At 54.7% G+C, this 23,565-nt stretch overlaps 1 protein-coding gene across 7 annotated transcripts; it reads right to left on the bottom strand.

Annotated features, from left to right (window-relative positions):
- Positions 1-12: 12 nt before the first annotated feature.
- Positions 13-23,525, bottom strand: LAMB2 (laminin subunit beta 2). Of its 7 annotated transcripts, none has more exons than XM_025988257.2 (34): positions 23,400-23,525; positions 23,161-23,281; positions 12,680-12,765; positions 12,391-12,563; positions 12,157-12,292; positions 12,002-12,075; positions 11,407-11,595; positions 11,251-11,314; positions 10,814-11,016; positions 10,605-10,725; positions 10,085-10,273; positions 9,701-9,880; positions 9,468-9,580; positions 9,153-9,232; positions 8,931-9,063; positions 8,533-8,691; positions 8,328-8,455; positions 5,375-5,507; positions 5,004-5,196; positions 4,779-4,922; positions 4,339-4,570; positions 4,092-4,255; positions 3,784-4,008; positions 3,478-3,695; positions 3,272-3,368; positions 2,811-3,183; positions 2,532-2,716; positions 2,033-2,274; positions 1,605-1,953; positions 1,079-1,286; positions 860-1,001; positions 599-775; positions 348-507; positions 13-268 (listed from the first exon to the last, which is right to left on the bottom strand). In XM_025988257.2, exons 2-34 carry the CDS (start codon positions 23,199-23,201, stop codon positions 132-134), a joined length of 5,448 nt encoding a protein of 1,815 aa, XP_025844042.1. In that variant the 5' UTR covers positions 23,202-23,281; positions 23,400-23,525; the 3' UTR covers positions 13-131. The 7 variants fall into 7 exon arrangements, with proteins under 7 accessions (XP_025844042.1, XP_025844057.1, XP_025844068.1 ...); XM_025988272.2 differs by lacking the exons at positions 23,161-23,281; positions 23,400-23,525 and adding exons at positions 12,857-12,936; positions 13,167-13,876; XM_025988283.2 differs by lacking the exons at positions 23,161-23,281; positions 23,400-23,525 and adding an exon at positions 13,167-16,751.
- Positions 23,526-23,565: the final 40 nt, after the last annotated feature.

Here is a 23,565-nt window from a genome sequence, read left to right as displayed (position 1 = left end):
CAGACAACGCGGTGGGGATTCACAGCAGTTTATTGAAGGCCTAGTCAGGGTGGGAACTTTTCCATGCAGAGGCAGTAACAGGGGTGCGGCGGGGCTGGGGGCTGGGGGCTGGGGTAGGAATCCTGCAAGAGTCACTGGCAGGTGTTGTAGATCTGGACCTGCAAGTTGATGGCTTGAAGCACACTACGCATCCTGGCCTCCAGCCCATCCAATTGGGCTGCTTTGCCTTCCAGTGCCCGCTCGTTCTCCTCATAGGTGCCTTCCAGCTCTAGGATGGGCAGGTCTCAGCTGAAAGGTCCTACTCCCACAGTCCCACACCTCTGGCATCCACCCACTCCAATCCTCACCTTGCAGCCGTTGCAGCTTGTCCTGCGCAGCCTGCAACAAGCCACGAGCTTCATCCCGAAGTTGTTCTGCCCGCACCTGTGCAGCCAGCACACCCTGGGCCTTGCGCTCAGCCAAGGCCTTCACTGTCTGGTACTGGTCGCCTAGTGGGCCCTGCAGCAGCTGGGAATATAGAGGGCAGAGTTAGCGTGGTGGCCCAGTGGAGGCCCAGCCTCTACCCCAACCCTCACCAGCTGGCTCTGGCTCTACCCACCTGCTCAGCCTCCCGGGCACGACCCTGGGCACTGCCTGCTGTTTCTTCAGCACTAGAGGCTGCCAGGCTATTCCCTGCTCGTTTCAATTTCAGAGCCTCCAGGAGACCATCCAATTCTTGAGCCCGCTTGCCTGCAGAGCTCAGTGCCTGCTCTGCACCTGCCATCTTCGCCTGCACCTGTCACGGGTGGACCCAGGGTTAAACAGGTCTATGGGTGCATGCCCATAATCTTGCCCCACTGATGTCCCAGAGAGACCACACCTGGTGCAGGGTCCGCTCTGTGTCCTGTGTGTCAACTACTGCCCCCTGGATGGCGCCCTGAGCAGCACCCTGTGCCCTCTGGGCTTCCTCCAGTGCTGCCTGTACTGTTTCTGCCTTCTGCTTCTCACCCTCAGCCCGGCTCCTGAGGAAGACAGCGAATCAGGGCCTATAAGTATCAGGACCAGGTGTCAAGGATAGGGGCCAGGGTCATGGTCAGACCTTGCCCGCCGTGCATCTTGTAGTAGCTGCTCTGCCCGACGCACATCTCCCACGGTACGCGCCAGGATTGTGTCCACATCTGCCAGGCTCCGGACTCTCTCTGCAATTGCACCTGCCAGGTGCTGAATCTGCTCAGGTGATGCTGGGATGGAGAGCTCTAGCACTCTTGTGGCCACCATCTCAATGCTATCGGGATCAGCCCCCTCCTCTATGGAGACACAGGCAAGGGCTTAGGGACACAGATTCTCCAGCATGGGCATCAGACACAATCTTGGGGTGTGAGACCACACATGGAAAATGAGTTTGCTAATAGGCATAGTGATGTAACTACAAGAACTGTAAGTGGGCAGAGACTTGGGGGTCATGGACTTGAGGACCACATATAGGCAAGGGTTTAGGAACTAGACGTGGGGTTTTAAACATAGATCCAGTGCAGGCCCTGACCCAAGTATAAACCCAGGGACATAAGTATGAACACAGACACGGGTGAAACAACCACATGGCCTGGGCCACACGGGAGGCTCACGGCTGAGGAAGTCCTTCACACTCTGGATAAGTTCCCGAAGTTCTTGGTTGGCCTTCTCCACCTGTCCTCTGGAAGCATTAGCTTTGTCCAGGGCTGCCTGGGCCCGTTGCTGTGCCTCGCCTGCTTGCCGACGGGTCTCAGCCACCTGGCTGAGGATGCCTCCACCTTCTGCCAGTGCCCGCTGCAACTCTGCCTGTGTGTGCCGGGCCCGACCCAGTGCCAGGTCCGCCATGGCTACTGCCCCATTGCAGCCGAGGCCCCCACAGCGGGGCTGCCCATCCTCATCCAGACAGCCAGCACCCCCGCAAGGGCTTGTAGCACAGGGTGCATCCCCTGGGGGTCCACACACCTGCCAGGCACAGAACAAGTCAGGGCCCTGTGGAAAGAACAGCCACACCTACATGTCCCACCCTACACTTGTGCCTTACCAGTTCATTTATGGCTGTCAGGCTCAGGGAGTGGGTACGGGCAGAGAGTTTGCCTAGTGCCTGCTGGTTGGCCTTGTGTTTGCGGTTGAAGTCCTCCCTCTGGGCACTCATTAGCATCTCTGTATGGTGCCGAGTATCTGCTGAGTTGCTCACAGGGCTAGGCACTGTCAAAGCTGATGTGTTGGCACGATGTTCTGCCTCTGCAGAGAGACTGTGGGCGTGGCGGATGCTGTCATAGGCACCTATATTGGGCAGAGGCTGGCAGTCAGCAAAAGATCACCAAATCTGGGGTGCCTGGGATAAGCATCCAACTCATGATTTTGGCTTAGGTCATGATCAAGGTCACTGAGATCAAGCCCTGTGTTGGGCTCTGCCCTAGACTTGGAACCTGCTTAAGATTCTGTCTCCCTCTCCTTCTACCCCTCCCCACTCACACTCTCTAAGAAGAAAAAGAGATCATCCAACCCTGGTCCACCTGCCTAGTTGGCTGAAAGCTCACCCAGGAAATTTGAATGCTTGAGCAGGTCCAGATGCTGGTCCAGCTGCCTCAGCGTGAGATTAAGCGCAAGCCCATCTCGCTCCAGACTGCTAAGTGCATGGTTGGCATTGAAGTTCTCATCCTGCACATCTGTCAGTTCTGCTTCTAGCTGGGTCAGGTGCTCAGTGGCCTCTCCAATTTCACGCCTGTGCCAGTGAGGAGTGGTGTTTAGAGAAGCTTCAGCCCTGGTCCATTGGGTCTCTGCCCCATCCCTCCATGTATCCTTAGACCCTTCCGCACCGCAGCTCCTCTGTGGCCTCCACGAGCTGTGCAGTGGAGGCAGCTGAGGTGTTGCGGGCACCCACGATCCCCTGCACAGTCCCCAGCTTCTCCTGGATGCGCCAGAAGCTGCTCTCAAAGGCACCCAGCACACCAGTCTGTTGTAAATCCTGCACCCGCTGCTCCAGGCGCCGTGTACGGGCCGCCAAATCCTGTACCACACGGTCCCAGTCCCCGAAGCATGTGTGACATGGGTGGCAGGCAGGAAAGACCCCGGAAAAGCCACGAGCACACTGGTCACAGCGCACGCCAGACACTCCTGGGCGGCAGCTGCAGTGACCTGTAGAGCGGTGACACTGAGGTGTGTCTATTCCATGAGGGTCACAATCACAGGCTGTAGGAAAGGGCAGATCAGAGTTAGGGTGCCAGCGGGGGCATCCTGGGAAGTCCCCCACCCACTCTGGCCCTGTTAGGACTCTCACCACGACACTGCAACCCAGGGTCTCCCCAGTGGAGCTCCTGGCATTCAGAACAGGTTCGCCCACCAAAGCCAGCACGGCAGTGGCACTGCCCTGTGAACTAGAGTGGGAACACAGATTTCAAAGCTTCAATCAGAAGCTAAGTTCTTGAGACTCAAGACAGACAGATGACCCCATCCACCCAGGGATCCACAGGGGGGGTCCTATACCTCATTGCAGGTGGGGCCTCTGGCTCGGCTTGGATGACAGGCACAGGGCTGGCAGCCGTGGCCACTAGTAAGGTTCCAGAAGTTGGGAGCACAGCGGTCACAGGTAGGGCCCTGGACATTGGGGAGGCATGGGCACTGCCCACTGCTTGGGTCACAGTTGCAGCGATCAATGGACGGGCACTGCTGGGGATCTGTTCCCAGCAAGTTGCAGGTACAGCCTGTGCCAGTCAAGCACATTAATCAAGGGGAGTCCGAGCAGCAGAGCCCTACCACAGCCCTCCCCTCCCCATACTCTCCCACACTCACGGTGACAGCTCTGTCGGGCAGCCTGCCCATGGAAGCCAGGCTTGCAGTGGGCACAGTGTGGCCCCTCCGTGTGGTGTAAGCAGCGCAGGCACTGCCCCGTGCGGGGATCACAGGCATCAGGGTCCATAGGGTCAATGTTTCCACTGCACTCACACGGTTGGCACTGGCCACCTGGCCTTGATGGGTCCCCAAAGTGTCCAGGGGCACAAGCTTCACACCGTAGCCCTGCCCACAGTTGGGGAAGGCATGAATGTTCAGTTCAGCTGCCCCACCCTGATCCCATGCCTGCACCTTATCTATCTACTCACCTGTGTACCCTGCCCTACAGTGGCACATGATCTGCTGGGAGTACCCATCCCGATGGCAAGAAGTAGCAAAGTGACGCTGGCTCCCAGGGCCTTCAGGGCAGGGACAGGGCCGGCACTGACCCCCGTATGGTAGCCTTGGGTCCCCATGGAAGCCAGCAATGCACCTTCAGGGAAGGACAGGAAGAAATATGTGATCCCTGAGCAGCCTTCAAACCCACCAACCCACTCCTTGCTGCTCCAGGCTCACCTTTCACAGTGCTCACCCCCTGTGTGATCACGGCAGCCCAGGCAAGCGCCTGTGTGGGTGTCACATTCGTCGGCATGCCCATTGCAGACACATGGCTGGCAGCTAGGGAATCCCCACTGGCCACGCTGGCAGCGATCACAGCGAAGCCCAAAGGCACCAGTTCGGCAGGGGCACTGCCCACTGGTCTCTTCACATAGGCCACTGAGTGCCCCCTCAGGGCTACACTGGCAGGCTGAGGGCAAGGCAGAGGCTGAACCAGGGAGGGGGGTTTGAGGGAATCTAGATGGGGTTAGGGTAGGAAAGTCACGGAATGGAAGAGAACTTCCAGTGTTACAGTGCTGGGAGTTTGGGGTCTAACACAGAGTTAGAGAAAGGCAGAGTTGGAAAGAAAACAGTAGTGGGGGGAGAGAAAGTAAGAGGGAAAAAAGGTAGGCAAGTACCTTGACAGCCTGTGGGACCAAAGCCGTAGAAGCCAGGGGCACAGTGATCACAGCGGCGCCCCACCACTGCAGGTTTACACACGCACTGACCGCCATGAGGATTGCACTCAGAACTTAGTGAGCCCTGGGGGTCACACTGACAGGCTGTGGGGCAGGTGGGTAGGGCCAAGTCAGGCTGGGGCCCCACACCTCTGCCCCACCAACCCACAAAACACAGACACTCACGCAAGGCACCATTGTAGAGGAGGGTGGACAGACTGATAAGGAGGGGAGCGCAGGCCTCAGAGGGAAGGGTCTTGCTAGGCACCAGACCCTCCTCATGGCAACGGTAGCGTTCAAAGGTGGCACGGCGCTCCAGGGCAGCAGCATCACCCCCACTAAACATCTCTAGCACCAGGACACGGGGCAGCAGCACCAGCTAAAGAGATGAGCAAGGAAGAGGAAGATTTAGAGCCAGGACCATATTGGCACCACCAGAGTACTTAACACCACCATGGGCCTGCCTCTTCTGTCACAGGCCCCTGTCCAGCCACCACTGCAGATCCCATCCCACAGACCCGGCCTCCTTGGTCAGTGTCGGGAGAGGGACTGTTCACCGAGTCAATGAGCAGACTGGGTCCAGAGTAGGGAGCCTCGGTCTGAGCACTTCCCCCTGTTCGCACCAACTTCAGAAGCAGCTTGTAGGAGATGCCAGGCTCAAGACAGACAGGTCTGGGAAACACCATATACCTGGAGGTAGATAAAGACAGATATGGGGTTTACCCAGGGTCACTGTACCCACCATCCTAGGCCTCCCCACCCCGCACACCAACAACTAAATCATTGGCCAAGAGAGACACTAGGACTGGGTCATGCCAACAGACACTTGCACAGCCTGACAGAAAATCTATACAGGAGATACCCCCTTTTTTTAAAGATTTTATTTATTTATTCATGAGAGACACACAGAGAGAGGCAGAGACATAGGCAGAGGGAGCAGCAGGCCCCTGCAGGGAACCCAATGTAGAACTCCATCCCAGAACCCCGAGATCATGACCCAAGCCGAAGGCAGACATTCAACCACTGAGCCACCCAGGTGCCCCTATACAGGAGATTCCCACAAACATGCCTCACTGGAATCCTATACCTGTGCAGACCAATCTCTTGAAACATGCTCTACAACCTTGCAACCGCACAGCATTTCCCTGGCAAAATACTTGCCAATTTTTCTTCAACAGCTTCCTCAGACTTCCTGCAACTATGACCTCCAACCTCTGCTCCTCTTCACTGAGACTATATCATTCTCCCTCAGCCACCTGGCCCTGCCTTTCCTAGGTCATTCTCATCAGCCTGCTAGGATTCTTTTTTTTTTTTTTTTTAAACAAATTTTTATTTTTTTTTTTATTTTTATTTACTTATTTATGATAATCACAGAGAGAGAGGGAGAGGCAGAGACACAGGCGGAGGAAGAAGCAGGCTCCATGCACCGGGAGCCCGATGTGGGATTCAATCCCGGGTCTCCAGGATCGCGCCCTGGGCCAAAGGCAGGCGCCAAACTGCTGCGCCACCCAGGGATCCCTCTTTTTTTTTTTTTTTTAAGATTTTATTTATTTACTCATGAGAGAGAGAGAGAGGCAGAGACACAGGCAGAAGGAGAAGCAGGCTCTGTGCAGGGAGCCTGACGTGGGACTCGATCCTGGGTCTCCAGGATCAGGCCCTGGGCTGAAGGCGGCGCTAAACCACTGAGCCACCTGGGCTGCCCGTTTTTTTGTTTTGTTTTGTTTTGTTTTGTTTTGTTTTGTTTTTAAGATTTTACTTATTTACTTGAGTGAGAGAGAGTATGCATGAGTGTAAGAAAGCACAAGCAGGAGGAGGGGCAGAGGGAGAATGAGAAGCAGACTTCCCACTGAACAGGGAGCCCAACACAACACGATCCCAGAACCATGAGACCATAACCTGAGCTGAAGGCAGACGCTTAACCAACTGAGCCACCAGGTGCACCACCCCTCATGCTAGGGTTCTTTTATCCCCCTTGAAAACATCTTCCTTCAATCCCTGAGTCTCCCTTAGCTGTTATCTTTGCTTTCCTGCATAACAAATTCCTAAAACTGGACTGTGTTCATTGCCTCCACTCTAGCCTCCCACTCCAATGGGGTTTTTATGCCAACATGCCATGGAGACAGCCTATATACCAAACTCACCATTGACCTCCATGTAGCCAAACCCAGAAGCCTCTTCTCTATTCCTGTCTGCTCCAGTATTCAGTGGCATGTGATTAAAGCAGTGTATCTTCTTTCCTGAGACACTCTTCTGTCCCCTTCTGGAAACTTATCCACACTCCTGATTTTCTCCCCCAGATCCTCCTTTTCTTTCTTTTTTTTTTTTAATTTTTATTTATTTATGATAGTCACACACAGAGAGAGAGAGGCAGAGACACAGGCAGAGGGAGAAGCAGGCTCCATGCACCGGGAGCCCGACGTGGGATTCGATCCCGGGGCTCCAGGATCGCGCCCTGGGCCAAAGGCAGGCGCCAAACCGCTGCGTCACCCAGGGATCCCAGATCCCAATTTTCTATTGACGTCTAACACCCCAAAGCTTGGTTCTGGTCCTCCTTCCTTTCTCTGGTCATTTCACTTAGACCTATCTCTCTGGTGACAAGTCCCAAATTATTATCTCCACCTTGAGGCCTCCCAGAAAATCCAGACACAGAAATCCAACCACCCACTGGCCTTCTCCTCCATATGCCTAAGTACCTCAGAACTGTTTCTCCCTATGTCTCTATCTCAGATAGAGCGCCCAATCCTCCCCCAGATGAACAAACCCAAAATGCTAGAGTCATCTTTCCACTTTATCTCCCTTTTCTACATGTCTAAGTCATCAGCTGGGCTGCTAGAATCCTCTGGAAACTTCATCATCTTGCCCCATCAATGGCTAAACCTCTGTCACTCAGCTAATTCAATAGCCTGCAGCAGATCTTCCAGCTTCCACCTTGGTCCCTTTAAGTCTATTTTCCACTCAGCAAGTAGAGGGATCTTTGTTAAACACAAATCACAGTTGGTAAAATGTCTATAATGGGTGTGGCCCATTGTACGCTGCTCTCTCAACTTCTGTGTATTGTTTGAATATTTACATAACAAACAAAAAGTTAAAAAATAAAGTGATGAAAAAAAGATAACATGAAACAAACAAATACTACCCAAAATGTAATAAAACAATAATCAGCCCAGTCACATCCCTGCTCAGAATGCTTTGATGCCCTCCCTTCCCCATCCCCACCCTTACATCTCCACCCAACCCCCTCTGCGATGGGCATTACCTATAGTGACACTAGTTTCTCATTAATTCTTGCCCCAGGCCTCTGGAACTTAGACCCCTAAGAGAGAAGGCCTTGTTCTACTTCCTTCTTCTGACCTATGCCATGCCTAACAGCACCTGGCAAACAGAACTCAGGAGGAGGCACTTGAAGCAAGGGCAGATGAATGAGCAGTGGCATCCCACAAGTGCCCTTCAGGGAATTAGGGCTGGCCCCCAACTCTCCAGCATTATAGATGCTACCATTAGTACCCTCACCTGGTTTCTGGTTGCAGAGTCCCTGGGATGTGGTCATCCTTGGGCAGCACATGCCCACATAGGCTGTGGGCAGACACAGGCCCTGGGCGCTGCACGGTCACTTCCATCTCTGCCCATTGCTTGGGGACCTGGAAGGATGGGAAGATGAAGGAAATGCTACTACACCTAGAAGTTCAGCTCTGGGTCATGTTTCACAGGGTCTGACCTGAGGTTCCAAGCGCAACAGCAGGTCGTAGTCCATGGCTCTCGGCACAGGGCCCACCAGAAACTCCAGTGCCTGACCCTCCTGCAGCCTAACAAAGCCCCGGCCGGTCCAGGATGGAGTCCCACTGGAAGTCACCAAGCGCTCCACCACATCAAGCACCTGGGAGGTATGCAGCTCAGGGTGGGTGCTCAGGTAAGACACCATCTCTTCTGCTACAACCTGTCCTCAAACCCCAGCTCTTCAGCTGAGGCCCTGTCCAAGGTTAGACACCCTCCCCTGACAACGGCACACTGTCTGTGCCAATGTGGTGCTGGAGGTGGAAGCAGGTACATAACTCCACCTCTCCAACTCAAGCCCTGCCCTCCAACGTTGCCCCCTACCTGTCCATTGCCCCCTACCTGTCCTCGGGTATCCTCAGCCTCCCAAGTTAGGTGATCAAGGAAAGGCCGGAAATAGCCAGGCTGCACCTGCTCACAGCGTCGCCCCACCATGTGCTGGCGACAGTGGCACTGACCTGTGGCCTCACTGCACCTGGAAAGCCCACGGTTACTCAAGAAGGACCCTTTATCCTGCCCAGGTTCTTTTCCCACCCCTCCTGGGACTCCTGATACAGCACTCACTGGGGATCCAAGGCACCGCCCACGTCGCAATCACAAGGACGACAGCCAAGCAGGTCATGGCTCAGGCCCCAGTGGCCAGGCTAGGGGAGAGGAAGTTGCTGGGGGGCTAGAAACAGACCCCCCTCACCACCCATCAGGGAATCTACTACCCCTTGGTGAAAATAGTCCCTAGACCATGGCTCCCAACCTTCACCTCTCCAACCTAAGGCCTCTCAGCCAAGAATGGACTCTAAGCTCTTAGCACCCACCACCCCTTAGCCCTATACTCTGAGGATAAGTACAGGACCCCATAGCACTAGCCCCCTCCAGTCGCACCAGGCAGTGGTTGCAGCCACGTCCAGTCACTAGACGCTTGCAGAAACAGGTTCCACTGTTGGGGTCACAAGAGGTGGTCCCAGGCACTGTGCCTCGTGCATCACACTGGCACCCTGCAGGGAAAGAGACCCATCACACTCTGGAGAGCTGTGGCAGTGCTGGTGTTGAGTTGGGTCAAAAGTAAGAAGTCAAGGGTTAACATCAGTACAGGTATTAGAGCAAGATACACATACGCCGGCAGCCTGCAGGGTCACTGGCACTAAGTCCAAAGAAGCCATCACGACATTGCTGGCAGCGAGAGCCCACCACATGTTCTTTGCAGCGACACTGGCCCGAAACCAGCCCCAGGGCAGGATCATCATGGGGATCGCAGCGACCACCATCTTGGGAACCCATGGGGTCACAATCACAGGCTGAGGGCAAAAAGAGGTGCAGGGTCACCCTAATCCCAACTAGTCCAGCACCACACATCTCCCAAGCCTCCCCCAGCCTAGATTTCCAGCCTGGGTCCACCCTATGCCCCCACCCCCACCCCAAATCCCTACAACCTGGACAACAATCTGGCTTTCTACTTCCTACCCCAGACTCAGCTTTCCCATCCCCAACCCCAGCCTCACAGCGACACATAGCTGGGTCCCGCAGGTCCTTGCTTGGATCACGGTAGAAGAAGGGTCGGCAGAGCTCACAGTGGCGCCCAGCTGTATTGTGCTGACATCCATCACACACGCCTCCACTCACGTTGCCAGATGCCAGGTATATGGCCATATCAAAGTGGCAGCTGTGTGCATGCCCATGGCACTCACATTCTTGGGGGAGGGAAAGGCAGGACAAAGGCCAATTGAGGGACTACATCCTGAGGCTAAGGGGTGTAGGGGTCCCAGTGACACGGCAGGTACTTGCCACTGGCCAGAATTTGTGGGTGGGGGCTCAGGTACTTTACAGTTTCAGCATCATACTGGGCCCCTGCCCAGAGCAGATTGTGGAGGAGAGTTATGAGAGTCCCCAGAGGCATCAAGGCCTGGATACCCTCCAGATATAACCTGAGTGTTAGGCACTTGACCAACCCCCTCTAAGTTCAACCCAAGGCACAGCCAGGTCACAGTGTTCTGGGGCTATAGGGGCCAGGATGTCACTCACTCCTGCAGGCATGACTGTGGCCATCCTCAGCTGGACGCCAGGGCAAGTCATGATAGAAATCCTGACACTGCTCACAGTTGAGGCCTCGAGTGTTGTGTTTGCAGACGCAGGCCCCATGAACCTAGGAGGTGGGCAGGCAAGTGGTCAGCACTGTCTAGCCAGACCTGTCCCTGCCCCCAGCCCCATTCCAGCCAGCTGAAGCCCCTCACCATGCCCTCAGCATGGGCTGGTGCTCCTGGGGCAGGTGCACACTGTGAGGCGTGTCCATAACAGAAGCAGTTGCCTCGAACAACCAGCTCGTAAAGGGCATAATAGTATTTCTCACGAATCTCCCGCCGTGGGTCAAGCAGGTTGTCTCCCAGCGTATGTAGCCGTGTCAGGTTCACCCGTAGGTTGGTGATCTTCAGCAGGTCTAAGTGGGGGGAAAGGATTAGAAGCCAGCTGGCCAGGCAGGCTCTTGTTGCCCCATGCCCACTCAGGGGCTGCAGCTGCCAAGGTCACCTTGTGAGACCTCCTGTCTACTGTTATATGAGCTAAATTGGACTTGGCACCTGCCCTATGAAGTACCCAAAATAGCTACTGAGGCCCCAAATAGTCACCAGCCGGACGCTGGGACTGTGCCAGGCTCAAAGGGAGGAACACTCACTCTGGATCCGTGGGCTATAGGGGTCTGGGATAGGGATGGCAGGATCCAGCACCCGATAGATGACCTGGAGGGACGTGGAGCCATTAGAAACACTGGACTCTGACTCAGGCCCATCATCCCCCCTCATCCTGCCCGATGTCAGATCTCAGTCCTCACCTCGCCTTCAGTGGATGGCTCAATCTCTGAGTAGCGGGACTCACAAACTATGTCATCCCAGTATCGTGGTGGGGCCAGTGGGACTCCTGGAAAGTCAGCCCCACAGTCATAGGAAAAATATCGGTACACATGCCAGGTGCGTCCAAAGTCAGCTGAGCGTTCCACCAGCATGGCAGCAGGACGAAACGTCTGGGTGGGGGGGGCATGGCTGATCAGTGAGCATCAGGACTCAAGTCCACCCCAGGCCCATCAAGAGCCCTGCCCAGCTAGGGCTTGCCCTTAAGCAGCTCATGGACAGGTGGGGGTGACCACTGGAAGCCAAGCAATAATCAGGGAGGGTAGCCACTTCTAGGGGGAAGGCTCAGGGATCATGGGGCCCAGGGAGGCAACGCCTGATCCAGCCTCACATTGGGGAAACATGGGGAAAGTCCTGAAGGCAGAAGGCAACAGAAGGTGTGGGAGATGAAGGAGCCTCCCATGCAGTCAAACACAGCATAAGAGCTCAGTAAGGCTGGGCCAAGGAGCTGCGACTCTGTTCAGGGGCAAGGGGGAGCCAAGCAGGATGATTCAAGCAGGCTCCCAGACATGCGGGCACCTTGAAGGTCATAATGAGGTGCGTGAAATGAAACTCAGCCTCCAAGTCCAGCTGGATGGTGACCACGGGGACACCTGGGGCAGGAGTCGGAGGTCAGGGACTTGAGACTACTGGTGGGCAACCCTGCTCACCCCATGCCCCATCCACGGCCTCACCATTCTCTGACTGCCACCAGGCTGCCCGGCGCTGTGGTGCAAAGCTGGTAACTACATTCTGGATGCGATGGCTGTTTGGGTTGTCTCTGGCAGAGAAGGGGCGCCGGGAGTCACACAGGAAGCACTTCTTCTCATCCTAGGTTGGGTCAGAGTCAAGGTCAGGGTCAGTGCCACAGGCAGGGCCAGAACCCTCTCCCCCGCATCCCTGAATACCCCCATCCCACCCAGCCGCACCTGTAGGTGACTAACGATGCAGTAAGGTTGGGGGCCATGTAAGCCACAGGTGGATGAGGCAGTCAGTCTGTCAGCACGGCCCACTAGCAAGTCACCTGTGGCAGGGTAGCAGCTTCCCCTCGAACAGCCTGGCATATCCGGGGCCAGGGCCTGGGCCAGGGCAGTGGCCAGCACTGGGAACAGTGGGTCATCCAGTTTTGCCGTGCTCCCACCAGTAGCCCCAGGGCTGGCTCTCCCAGGACCCACCATCACACCCCACAAAACCCAGGCCTTCACCAGGCCCTCTCACCACTCAACAGTAGGCCCACATGAAGCTCCCAGGGCCCAGGCTGTCCCCGCAGGTCCCTCCCTCGTTCCCCTGGGGCCCGCTCCATCCTGAAGAGGAAGGGAATACAGATGAGGGGGGGGATAAGAGTCTGGAGCCCGTGCCCACCTCCCCCCCCCGCCCTTGGGGTGCCATGCAGACCCAGCCGGAGTAAGTCCAGGGTTGATTTCCCACTCAATCCTCCAGCCAGCGGCGGTCCCTCCACTAGCTGAGTCCTGCGACTTTGAGCAAAGTTGAGAAGCACGGCAAGAAGGAAAGCATGGAGTGGATCTTGGGCAGGAGTACATACCATGCAAAGATTCTCCTCCCACCTCTCCAGAAACAACCCTCACTCTAGAAACCAGACACAGGCCAGCTCACTCACAAATCTATATTGTGCTCCCTTGCCCAGACCTGTGCAGAACAAGGGGAAAGGGGTTTGGCTTTAGGCTACCACAGTTAAGGGGCTCACCAAGTAAGGGATCTGGCATGAGCAAAGGAAAGCAGTCTGATCTTGAGACTTCAAATGGCCCACAGAACACAGCCTTTGTCCCCAGTGTTGTAAGTGCTGTGGAAGTCACCATCAACTAAGCTGTTCAGTCCCTGGGCTCCAGCATCAGTGGGGAGATGAGAGAGAGCACACAGACACATCAAGCTCCTCATTTAGGGATGTGGAAAATTTGTTGGCCTGGCCCAAGCAACAGGACAAGATGGGGGGTAGGAGGAGAAGTGGAGAAAAGCCATCCCCTGCCCAAATCATGGCTCCAGGTGTATCCACCTCCATTAGTCACTACGGCAAGTAGGCACAAAAAGTGCTGTCTCAGGTTTTCAGTGTGAAAATGGGTATTGGGCAGCCGATGACAGAGGCAGGGAGTGAATCCAGATCTTACAGCCATTCATCCATCCCATGCCTTCTGGCCTGCCGAGAGGCCAGAGCCCGGGCTTGGAATGCGAGCTGCTAGCAAGTGCCCCACCCAGGCCCCAGGGACCACAGGCGGGAGGACTCCACAGGTCTGTAGGGCCAGGCCCCAGTGGCTCTGAGCTGCCAAAGCTGTGCCCCACTCATTTTGTCTGGGGCCAGGTAGAGAGTACCCAGAGCTACGGGACTGGGGACGAAAGCTGGGGATTTTTCAGGGGGATCAACAGGCTTCTCAGGGAGAGTCTAAGCAGGGGACAATCTACTGGACTTACAGGGTCTCTAGGAGTTTCTCCAATTACTGGTAGCAGGGTCTCCAGTTACTCTGGGGCTCACATAGTCAACCTGAGGGGCTCAGGGATATCAGAAGTGACTCAGAGTTTTAGATCACTCAGAAAAGGATTTATCAGGATCAAAGGCACTGGATGGCCTCTGTTGGGGTTTACATGATCTCGTTTCTCAAGGACAGAGGGTCACTGGAGGATATCATGGGGATGCATGAGGGATTACTCAGGGTCAACGAAGGCATTTGGTGAAGTCCTTGGTCTTTCAAGGTGAAGAGATTCTTGAGTCAATCTGGGGTCACCATGAGTCACTCAGGTAGTCCCAGATCTGGTCTATCTTACTAGACCAGACTATCTATAGACTACAGTCAGCAGGTGGCATTCACATTTGCCCATGGCTGCATGTGCTTGAGCAGCTCTGCTGCCCACTGCTCCAGGGCCCACAGGGTGGCCACCTTTTTGCCCAGTATCTGCTCATTCTGCACCAGGTGGTGCTCCTACCCTGAGGATCAGGTCATGTGAGCCAGGATCTCACCTTTGGCCCTAATCTCTGACTCTGGTGCTCAACTCTGTCATGACCTTAACTCTAACCCCAGCCCCTAAATGAGCTCTAACCTGAATTAACATCTGACCCCCGTTCTGAACTTTGACCTCAACCCTAACCCTCCCACACCATCCCTATTCTGACTCTGACACTTATCCCACTCCATATCCACCCCGACATGGCCCCTCCACGTACCTTCTAGCCGGCTCCCGCTGTTCGGCGCCCACTTCAACAGGTCTTGGGCTTCAGCTTGTGCCTGCTGTGTCTGCTCTCTTGTGTCCTGCACTGTGGCCACCAGGCTATTTGTGCCCTTCTGCAGCTCTGCCATGCCTAATTGGGCCACCTGCAACTCCTAGAGCAGGACTTGTCCTGAAAATCCACCCCACCTAGATCCTACTGTCTCAGGCACATTGCTATCCAAGATTCCTTTCAGGGGGACAGGATAGGGGATTTTAGAACTGAGACCCTGCCTCAGCCCAGCATAGCTCAGTCCCAGCCTAAATCCCACCTCTCAATGTCCAATGTACCCATCTCACCTTGTTCAGGCCCCCTGCCACACCCATTACATGTACTGCTTGCTCTTCTGCCTCCCAGGCCTGCCACTGACTCAGGGCTAAATGGGTCCTGAAAGCCACAGCTGCACTGGACAGATGCCCCAGGACTAGGGTCACTTCCACTGTTAGTATCACCCAGGCCAGGTGCCCTGCCACCAAGTCAGAGGATCACAAGGAGGTCATAGCAAGGTAGCAACTAAGTAGGGTGCTTTCATGGTCTGTGTATTTAGTAGTGCTAAGGTATCACAAAGGCTCAAGGATCTCAGGGCGAAAATAGGGATAATAGCAGCCACTGAACAAAGGTAGGAGTGGGATGTGACCTCCTGTACACTGGCCTCCAGGCCTCAGGATGTCTGTTGTGCTGCCTGCAGCTTTCGCTCTGCAGCCCTTGCGTGACTTCCCACCTCAGCCAGTACCTCATGAACATCCAGTGCTTGGTCCTTGGCCCTAGCTGTCCCCTCCCTGAAGGGTGCAGATGATCAGATGATCAGTTGTGCATTCTTTTCCTCCCTACCCTCTGACCTCTGCCTCCAGCCTCCTGGCCCTTCACCTGGTCTGCTGTGCCTAATGGAGGACACCTTCAGATCTGGGCAGCTCCTGGCCTATGGTGTCTGGTGCAGGGAGGTCCCCCTGGATCTGACCCAGCAGGAGAGCAATGCCCACTGCCCCACTCTGGAGGAGCGGCACCACCAGCCTACACCATGCCACCAGCTCCACACTCACAGCATCTGCACCTTCATCTGTGGGAATGGAGATGGGGGTAGGAATCTCAGATGTGAACTCTGATCTCTGACCCAACAAACCCTGACCCTAACCTCTCACATGACTACATGGTGTGGTGGGAGCTAACAAGAGCCAAGTGTTAAATTTTCAGGAATTTTGTGAATCAGCTGGTAAATGATAGGCAGACTAAAATCAGCCATGGTGGATTTCCTTACACCATGGAAACCTGCATACACTACAAATCAGTTCCCTCTGACCTCCAGCCAATTGTTAAACATTTACTAGCATACTAGTGCTCCCACCCGAACTCTGGTCAACCTTTAGGAGTATTCCTTATTCTGGAAGGAGTATCATAGCAGATGATAGCAGATGTCTCAGATGCCCACCTGCCCTTTCCCTCAGCTGTGAACAGACACACAACAAGCATACAGGTACCTAAGAAGAAATGCTAGAGGATCTGCGCAGTTGCTTGCACATGGGCTAGGGTGGCCATACCCCAGGGCCCCCTTGCACGATGCCATGACTTCCAGGCCCGGATTCCTGTGGAGCTTGCTGTGGCCTAGATTTGCTGCAGCTGGTAGGTAGGGGTGGGTCAGGAAGATGGATTCAGAAAAAAGCCACCTGATGTGTGCTCTCTATGTGCATATCCCACCTGGCCTTGCCAACAGCTATTTTCATGAGCATTTCTTTGAGTTTTGGGGGAAACAGCAATAAACATGCTATGCTCTTCCTTGAGGAAAGCCCCACTGTTCCCCTGCTACTCCACACTGGGCCTCTTCAGGGCAACCTCACCCCAGATGGTGTGGATCTCTGAGTGGCCCTCTCACCTCTGCATTCCTGCTCTGGGTCACCCCAGTACCCATCCTGACACCTGGAGCACGTATGGCCCCCAAATCCTTCCTGGCAGGTGCACTAACCTGTGACCTGAAGGAAAAGAGCATGGGCCATTCAGCAGGAACACAGAGCCTCTTCTGGGCCAGGGAGAAGGATATGAGTGCTCAAAGGCAGCATATGCACACCAAACACAGTCTTCTCCTTGCCCTGCTCCTGCCCCGGGCAGCACCCACACCTGTGCTTGGCTGAAGGCTTCTCCCTTCCTGCTTCTCCTGGCTTGACCTCCTTGGCCAGCCCCCACCTTCCCACATTGCCACCTCCCACAGACCCTCTGAGGGTCTCCTGATCTGCTGTCCTTGCCTCCTCTGTGTCCTGACCCAAACACCCCACTGTCTCCATTTCCTCACCCCGATGCCTCCTTCACCCTGATTCCCACCATCTCTTCACTAAGGACACAAGAATGCATGCTTCAGGCCTCATTTCATTCAGTCGCTGACCATTCTCCTCCTGGAAACTCTTCCTCACAGTGGTAATCCCCCTTTGCCTGTACTAGCTCTCAATCCTCACCCTTCACCTGTGTCTCCTCAGCCTCCCCCCCCCCGTTAACCCCCACCATGTTCACTCCACTTGTTGGGACCCATTCACGGTGGGTCACCCACATACTAGCACACAGCTGCATGCAGGGTCAGGTACATGCAGTCTCATGTTTGCTCTACCCCTAATTCTGCCCCTACCTTATAGTTTATGTAACACAAACACAGAGATTCACACACCTGCTTGCAGCCACACACACCAGTGCTGCTGGTCACATGAACATTCACACCAGCCACAAGTAACATCCTGTCATAGGCACACACACCTTCACTCACACCTGGCCACTGCCACAAGCTATGTGCAACATGGCCTCACTCGCTGGGTGACATGCTGGCTGCACAGTGTGTTGGGCATGGCCATTGCAGGGCTCACAGCCCTGGAGTCCCCCAAGGTTCCAGAAGATGGGGGCACAGTGGCTACAGTCCCACCCCAGTGTGTGGGGACAGCAAGAGCACAGCCCATTGACCTGGGTGCAGAAGCAGGCTTCAGCCTGAGATGGGCACTGTGCAGAAACAGTACCCTGTGGGTCACAGCTGCAGCCTGGGAAGAGGCAGGGACTGAGGAAGAACCCGTCCACCCACCTTGGCATGTTTCCACCCATCCTCATCACACACTCATGCCAGCAGCCCCCTGGAACAAGTGCCATGGAAGCCAGGCCTGCAGTGGGCACAGCTAGGACCATGGCTGTGGTACAAACAGTGGTGGTAGTGCCCACTGGGGGGTCACAGGCAGCAGGATCACGGGGATCGATATTATTGTTGCACTGACAGGGTCAGCATGGACTCCTCCCAGGGTCTCCCCCTGGCCAAGAGTACCCAAAGTAGCCAGAGGAACAGCAGTCACAGTGGAGGCCTCTAAAGGATTGAGATATGCATGGGTTGTCTCAGGTATCTTCCTGTATCCTTGTGGCCTTTAGGTCCCATACACCCAACCAGAAAGTCCAAGGTTGAGCCAAGAGAGAGAACACAGAGAGAACACAGAAGCTACATTACAGCCCACCTTCATGGCTTACAGATTCCATGCCTATAGCTCCCCTCCATTTGGCCCTCCTATCCTTGAACAGCAACTCCTCCAGGAGAGGTACCCAGCCTGCAGCTCTACAGGTGGCACTGACAAAGATTTGCCTCATGGACCCGCTGAAATTGTGAACAAATGAGCAGGGCCATGGGCTTGCCCTTGCCAAACATCCCTCACTTGCATAGCCAGGTGCACAGAAACAGAGGACCCATCCACTTGCACTGTCCACATGACAGGAAATCCCATGATAGAGGCCAGAGCCAGGGAGCCCAGGACAGGGGCAAGGTCAGTACTGCTGGCCCGAGCCCAGGGTAGGGTCTCCATAATAGCCATCCAGGCACCTGTGGGCAGTAGCACAAGGAATGGGGCCTGACCCACTCATCATAATTCCTACCCAACCCGTCAGTGACAGTGCTCACCTCTCACAGTGTCAGCCTATGATGGATCCACGGCAAGCCTGAAAGATACCTGTAAGTGGGTGGCACAACTCAGCATACCCATTGCAGGCACAGGCTGGCAGCATGGGAAGCCCCACCAGCCAGAGAGGCAGTGGTCACAGCGGCAACCACCAAAGCCTGCCTGGCATGTGCACTGCCCACTCACAGGGTCACAAATGGTACTGGTGGCACCTCAGCGTGGCAGTGGCACTCTGGGGAATGACCGGGCAATCAAGTCATGTAGAGAAAGGATATGGTTGGTTCCAGACCCCATACCCATATTCACTGGCCCTGAAGGCTTACCACTGCAAACAGTGGGCCCGAAGCCCTATGTTCCAGATATGCAGTGGCCACAGGTACAACCAATGATATTAGGATGGCAAGGGCACTGCCCACCCAAGGCACACTCAGTATTCAGTGACCCCTGGGGATGGCACTCACATGCTGACAGGAGAAAGAGCAAGATGAACCTCACAGTTCATCTTCCTGAAACCCTTATCTTGCAGCCCCCTCAAGCCAGGGGCACACACTCACCAAGGCCACCCCGATGGAGCAGGGCTGAGATGCTGCAGACAAGGCAGACACAAACCTCAGGCATGGTGCTGGAGAGGCCAGTCCTTGCTGCCTCCATGCAGCCTGCCCTGTAGAGCTACTGTAAGTGCTCTGTGGCCCCAGGGTCCAGAGATCTCAGCCCAGGCAATTCCTTCATCCGAGGCAAGAGCACAATCTGATAGGAGGATAGAGGGTGGCAGGCAGAGGGCAGTGAGCCCCCCACCACTGACTAGTACCTCCTAACTATTCTTCCTTGCGTGCGGTGGATCTCACAGCCCATTCCTGCCCTTTTTCATTCCTCTTCTGAATCGGTTTCTTCCTCCTCTCCAATGGCCCCGATCTAGTCTAGGCAATGCCACTTTCAACTCAGAATCAAAGCAGCAGCCTCCTCCTAACAATTCATTCTCCTCCATGAATCTTCCCTGTTCAAGCCCCTTCCATGGCTCCCCACTGCCCCACAGTAAGTGGCCCATAGGACCGCTGAGGTCCGATGGCTGCCTATTCTCATCTTCTTTCTTTGATATGTGCTTTGCTCCTGCCTGGATCCCCCTCCTCACACTATCCACCTGTTTCTATCCTCTTGGTGAAACTCCAGGCCTCTGGGATGCCTACTCCCCAGCCCCACTGCATCCACATCATCATGTTATAATTTGTCTCCCCCGGATGTGGGGAAGTGCCCCTAGGACCTCACGGAATCCAGGATAGTGCCTCCCTCAGGTCTCCACACTCCCTTGGCAGGATCACGTAGTGTGTTCCCAGTTCAAAGCAGAAAGGTCTAGATAAAACCACAGCTCTGCAGGAGCAGGGAAAGGGTAAGGGTGGGATAAGGAGGCCATGATCATGTGGTCCCAGGGATGTCCCATTTCTGCTGCATCCAGTATTTCATCTTATGACCCATGCAAAAAAGGCCAACTTCTTAAATCCTACTGCTCTACATTCAGTCCCTGTTTTGATTGCTGTACAGCATAATGATATTCCATACTGGAGATTTTCCAGTTTGTGGTTTCAAATGTGTTGTCAGCATACTAGGATCTTGGGTGTTGGGGGTCCTAGGGTCCTGCCGATCTGTGCTCATAGGTCAAGGCCACCTGGAACACTCAGCTGTTCTGAGTGCAGATGGGCACAGTGGATGCTCCTGGGGAGGGATTAGGCATGAACACAGACTAATGCCTGCCAGTCTTCAGGTGCCTGGAGTTAGGGGTCAGCAGTCATAGAGCCGTGCTTGCCCACCATCCAGCATCACATCACCCATTCACCTGCTTGGCACCTATGTCACAGACCTTGGTCTCATAGCACAGGACAATGTCATACTCCATGGCATAAGGCACTGTGGGTGCCAGTAGAGAGAGGCCAGCCCCATCAACCACATGTGCAAAGTCCAAGCCAGTTTGCAGTGCAGAGCCAGCTCCCTGCTGTAAGGGCAGGGGCTCCTCTGGGGCCTGGATATGAGACACAGACTCCAGGGCTTAGATCACCCCAAGGCCTGGACCCTCAGGACTTAGATTCCCATTACCCCCAGGCCTCAGGGACCCATATCCCAGGGCATGGGCCTCATCCCTACTCAGACCTTCCGTGACCTATGACCCCAGCCTGTTCCTCAGATTCCTCACATTGGGCAGCTGGTTTCCGTGATAGGCTTGTCTAGCAGGGTGGTGGGCACATCGAGGGTCACGCTGTCTCTGAATTTGGAGCTGGAGCCAACCAGGAGAGATCCCTGAGGCTTGTGTACAGTGGGAAGGAGCAGGCCAGGGAACCCCTGGGGCAAGTCAAGTGTCAGTGTCCTCCAATATTCTGGCCCTCTCTTCTCCCATACTGCCCTGAAAATATGGGTTCTAAGGCACCAAATGTTAGACCATGCTGACGCTCTCACCTGGACTTCTCACCTTCCTAACTCTGCTCTAGTTCTCTCTACACATTCCCTCCCTCCCCTTAAAACCAAGTCAGAGCCATGGTTTCCTCCTGCCCCTGCCCCACCTGGACACTCACAGGCAACTGGGGGTCAGTTGCCTGGAGGACCTGGCCAAGCTCAGCTTCAGCAGTGGCTTGGTCAAGAGCAGCTCAGAAGTGCCCAGATTGGAGTTCATGGCAGAGACAGACACGGAGGTAAGGGCAGCACAGGCAGAGGCCCTCCCCAGCAGAACACCTGAGCAAGCATGGGGGTGAGGAGAGTCAACTCCGGCTTCTTGTCACTTGATCCCAATTCCCAGGCCTTGCCTTGTACCTGTTGCTGTAGGCACCCCCAAAGTCATAGTCACAGGGCCAGCAGCCTAGAGAGTCACTTCTCAGACCCCAGAACTTGGGCCGTAAGAGAGAGCAAGTAGGTGGAAAAAGGACAGGAAGATCTGGGGCCTGGGAGATCATATACTGGGACTACTTGTTGCAGGAGGAAAGGGTACATAAAAAAACAAACAAACTGTTTCTTAATCTCTACTGCAGCAAAGGTTCTCGAATGAATTCATGTTTTGGACTTACAGAAGGCAGAAGTGTAGCAGAAGCCACCTTGCTGCTGTTACAGCTAGAACAAGGCCATGAGAAGTGAGCATTAAAAAGTATCCAGACTTAGCATTGCAGGCTCTTTGGACATCTGGAGACAGAGCTACCATTGTGAATATGGCAGCAGAAGTAGCATCCTCACCACTGAAGCATGTTCCTATGTCTTTACTTCTAATACTTTTCAGTCCCCTGTATTGAATTCCTTTTGTGGGAAATACATAAAGTGATTTCTATTTCTTTCACTAAATCCTGACCACAGACCTGTTATAAGAGAGTAATTTTTATTTTTAAAGCATTTTCCTAACCTAAAAGGGAAATTAAAGGGCACAAATGCTCCTCTGCTTATTGCTGAGGGGGTGAGGAAACCCCAGTGTACTTATGCACAACTTCATAAGAGGACACTGCAGGGGTTAAAGTAATAATTAAGCAAAGGATTTACATTAAAGGAAAGATAAGAAATGGATGGAACTGTTTCTTGGACTGAGTGTTCCCTCAAACATGTTTGTTCCAAACATCTTTAAACTCAATACTGTTGTAACTTGTTTCATTGCTTTTCTTTTTATGCTCCCAAAGCTCCCACCTACGGGCATATGCTGGTTCAGCTAGCTAAGGTGGCATTGACCTTGATTACCAGATCAGGGAGCTGAATCAACCGATGTGCAAGGCTCAGTCTATAGTCACACTGATTATAGTCTTATATTCATCAGTTTCTAGCAGCTCAATGCTCAAAATCAAGGTCAAATCACAAGGTGGATCAAGGTGCAACAGACAACAGCTGCAGTCCCGTCCAGAGACAAAGCGTTTGCAGTGACAGGCACTGTCACAGATATGAGTGCCAGGGACCCAGCTCTGGGGGTCACAACTGCAGGCTAGGGCACAGGGTTCTTAGGGCACTATTGGGACTGCTGCAGTGGTAGGCACATGGTGTTATCAGAGCAGTGATTGGGGGCAGAGCAAGGACATGGGATTTGGGGTACATTCCCAGAGCAACTCACACTGGCAACCTTCTGTGTGGGTAGGGCTGAGGCCATAGCGACGGGGCTGGCAGAAGTCACAGCGCTGGCCCCAAACATGAACTTTGCAGTGGCACTGCCCAGAGAGGAGACCCAAGTGTCACCTGTGTAGGCATCACACAGACACCCTTCACAGGGTCACAGTCACAGGCTGGATCATGGGTCAGAAATGAGAACAGAGGTCAGAGGTCACCATGGAGCTGAAGGCTCAGAGTTGTGAATGGGGATTGGAGGGCTCACGTTTGCAAGGGTGAAGGGAACAGGGATCCTCCCTGGGATCTCGGTAGAAGCGCTGGCAGAGCTCATAGTGGCGCCCAGCTGTGTTGTACTGACACGCTCACACATGCCTCCACTCACATTGCCAGATGCCAAATACAAGGCCATGTCAAAGGGACAACTGCAGGCATGCCCACTGCACTTGCATTCTGGGGCAGAACAAGGAAGGTGGATATAGGGTGGGCTCACCCAGGCAAGTATGGCCAGGCAGACAGGGCATGGCACCTACCCTGGCAGGCGTGGAGGTGCCCAGACTCTGCTGCTTGCCATGGGTGGTCCTGGTACAGGTCCTGGCAGCACTCACAGTGGGTACCAGCTGTTTGGTGGCAGCAGACGCAAAGGCCATGCACCTGCCAGGGAGGAGGGCAAGATGAGTCTGCCTCAGTCCCCTAACACGCCCACCCTACCAGCGATAGGATGCCCACCCCCCTCCCCCCCCCCCCCCCCCCCCCCCGCCGTGGTGCTCACCATGCCTTTCCTGTTGGCTGGGTCTCAGCTGTGGGCTTACACACAGAGGCATGGCCATGGGCACTGGCAGCTGCCTCTGGCCATGAGCTCATGAAAGGCCATAGAAGTAGAAGGGGTGTCCATGTAGGCCCCCCAGTGGCCTGTCAGTGTGCGCAGTTTGGAGAAG

The sequence above is a fragment of the Vulpes vulpes genome, chromosome 9 (assembly GCF_048418805.1).
Source record: "Vulpes vulpes isolate BD-2025 chromosome 9, VulVul3, whole genome shotgun sequence".
In the NCBI taxonomy this organism is placed as follows: domain Eukaryota; kingdom Metazoa; phylum Chordata; class Mammalia; order Carnivora; family Canidae; genus Vulpes; species Vulpes vulpes.
The sequence above is the reverse complement of the archived record's forward strand: the minus strand, read 5'-3'. Positions and strand labels throughout refer to the sequence as shown.

Coding starts and splice junctions, on each gene's coding strand:
- LAMB2 (XM_025988249.2), bottom strand. CDS start 13,002: ATGTACTCCTGCCCAAGATCCACTCCATGCTTTCCTTCTTGCCGTGCT. Junction 9,581..9,700: donor TGACCCTGCAGGCTGCCGGC/GTATGTGTATCT, acceptor CTTTCCCTGCAG/GGTGCCAGTGTGATGCACGA. Junction 5,508..8,327: donor ACTCTGCAACCAGAAACCAG/GTGAGGGTACTA, acceptor ATCTACCTCCAG/GTATATGGTGTTTCCCAGAC.